The 2,333-nt window shown below is 34.8% G+C and overlaps 1 protein-coding gene across 1 annotated transcript; it reads left to right on the top strand.

Annotated features, from left to right (window-relative positions):
- The first annotated feature begins 871 nt into the window (after positions 1 to 871).
- LOC149237212 (antimicrobial ginkbilobin-2-like protein) lies at positions 872 to 1,927 on the top strand. The gene is made up of 2 exons (XM_089369202.1): positions 872 to 1,688; positions 1,788 to 1,927. The coding sequence occupies exons 1-2, from the start codon at positions 872 to 874 to the stop codon at positions 1,925 to 1,927; spliced, it is 957 nt and encodes a 318-aa protein (XP_089225328.1).
- The last annotated feature ends 406 nt before the right edge of the window (positions 1,928 to 2,333 follow it).

Here is a 2,333-nt window from a genome sequence, read left to right as displayed (position 1 = left end):
TTATAATGATAATAATGTATGGCATAAAATAATATTATAAATGATAAAATATAATTATGTGGAGGGGTTTTAGTTAAGTGTGGTAAAGATATATGTGTAATGTAATGTCTTTAAAATATTTTAATTTGGTGAATAAAAATTATTCTAAGTTGATAAAAAATGTAAATTATTGTTTTTTATAAATTATTATTTATGGTTTTGAATTTGAGGTGGAGGAGAATTTATATTATTAATTTATACTATTTATATGGAATATAATCTATTTAAAGTGGAAATTAAATAAGTTTAGATTCATGTTGAGTTTTCATTTATCAAAAATTTAAAAGTTAAAATCTCTTGACAAAATAAATCTACACTTATTATACTAATAAAATCTTAAAAAAAAATATAATTTTTCAATAATAATAATAAATTTTAATATAATAAAAAACAATATTTTCCATAATAATAATAATATATTTTAAAATATTCTTAATAAACTTTCTAAAATTTTAATTTAATATCTATAATTTTTAAATAAAAAATAAAAATAATTTTTAAATAAAAAGAAATTTAACCTCGATGAAATATACCTAAATATCCTAAACTTTTAAACCTAACCCACGACTGAAAATACTTTTAAATAAAAAACTGGCTCTGCAAATAGGTTGAGTAGGCAGCAGGTCAGTCACTCGGCAACTAACAACCATAAGATATTACTGGTGGAGGCAAGCTGGACAATATTCCACGGAGTAGAAAATCTGAAAATCTGAAAATTAATACAAGTTCAACTTTATAAGGCCATTGTATTATACTAGCTGCCCCTACACTGCCGTGCCTTCAGGTAGCACCGCAACTAGGCAGAGACGCAAAAGAGGAGGTGGTTATAGCGATGGACATGAAATCAGTGTTTGGCAGTGTGTTACTTATAGTCACTCTATCTACGGGTATCGGATTAGAAGTTGCTGATCCAGAGACTCCTACTGTTTGGAGCAACTGTGGAAATAGCGGCAATTATACAATTAGAAACGGTAGCCCGTTTCAGCTTAATCTAAACCAGGTTTTGGATTCACTGGTGAACAATGTTTATGCCACCGGATTCAATACCTCTAGTATTGTTTCTGAGGTGGGAAACAGCAATAGTACGGTTTATGGGCTTCTCCAGTGCCGGGGAGATTTAAATTCCTCCGATTGCAAACAGTGTGCATCCACGGCCAAAACAAATCTTGTTCAGCGATGCCACAATACTTCTGGACTCATTCAACAAGACGGCTGCTTTTTACGTTACGACAATCATAACTTTTACAATGACATTGAGAGTAGGAAGAATAAGCCAATAAGTATTCTCTGCAACACTGGGGACAACACTCGGCCACAGCAGTTCACAGATGCTATTAAGGCCCGCCTCTCAAATATTACCCTTAAAGCCGCTCAGAGTCCCAAACTTTTCGCTGCAGATACAGCCGCTGAGCCTTCTAGTTTAACGGGGATGATCTACAGCTTAGCGCAGTGTTGGAGAGATCTGTCCAGGACAAGCTGCGGATCGTGTCTAACCTATGCCCTAGAAAATATATTCAAATGCCAAAGTGGAGCTCTGGGGGCACAATTCGGTTCTCAGAACTGCTATTTGCATTACGAGGTTTATGAATTCTTCGACAGTTCCGTTATCTCGCCACCTGCAACAGCAAAAAGTTCTCCCGTATCCTCCGGTATATTCTTGACCTACTTTACCATGATAGTTAATCTAGTGGTTTAATTTTGGGCAACGAACACACAAACCTACTAAGAATATTTGTGCAATTTTGCAGAACATAAAAATTCTATGACATTTGCGATAACTCTGGGCGTAGTAGCCGTCGGTATGCTTGGATTAATTGTTGCCATGGTGATTTTCAGGAGGAAACGTTTCTCTAGTCTCGAATATACAGAAGAGAAGCCTGGAAAATGAGGGGAAAATTTCCCATTCCCACAAACCCTATCTTTTTAGGTCCATCAATATTTCTGTAACTATGGTTCTATTAATGATTGATATTTCTAGAGCTATAACTTTATTAATGTATAGGGCATATATTACTCCTGACATTAATGGATCTAGATGTAAGAATTCTTCAATTTCAACAACGATTCTTCTATATGCGGAATAACTGAAAAGAACCATTAAATCTTAATGCCCAGGGATACGAGTTACCTCCAGCCATTGGTGATGTATTGATGCAGGCCACAGTCCACAAGCTTCTTCTTCAGCACTCCAGCTTCAATCCAAGCAAAAGAAAAAGAACACAAAAGATCTGAAGGCACTTCCAAGCTCTGTTATCTCAGCTAGATGGTGTAAAACTGAAGGAGATTGAGATGCA

This window comes from Pinus tabuliformis, chromosome 8 (assembly GCF_031772625.1).
Source record: "Pinus tabuliformis cultivar Carrire ecotype Pingquan chromosome 8, CPIR1, whole genome shotgun sequence".
NCBI lineage: Eukaryota > Viridiplantae > Streptophyta > Pinopsida > Pinales > Pinaceae > Pinus > Pinus tabuliformis.
This window is presented reverse-complemented; position numbering and strand designations above follow the sequence as displayed.

Excerpts from the sequence above, each read along its gene's own strand:
- LOC149237212 (XM_089369202.1), top strand. The coding sequence starts at position 872 with ATGGACATGAAATCAGTGTTTGGCAGTGTGTTACTTATAGTCACTCTA. Across the intron at positions 1,689-1,787 it reads AAGTTCTCCCGTATCCTCCG|AACATAAAAATTCTATGACA; the intron begins GTATATTCTTGA and ends GCAATTTTGCAG.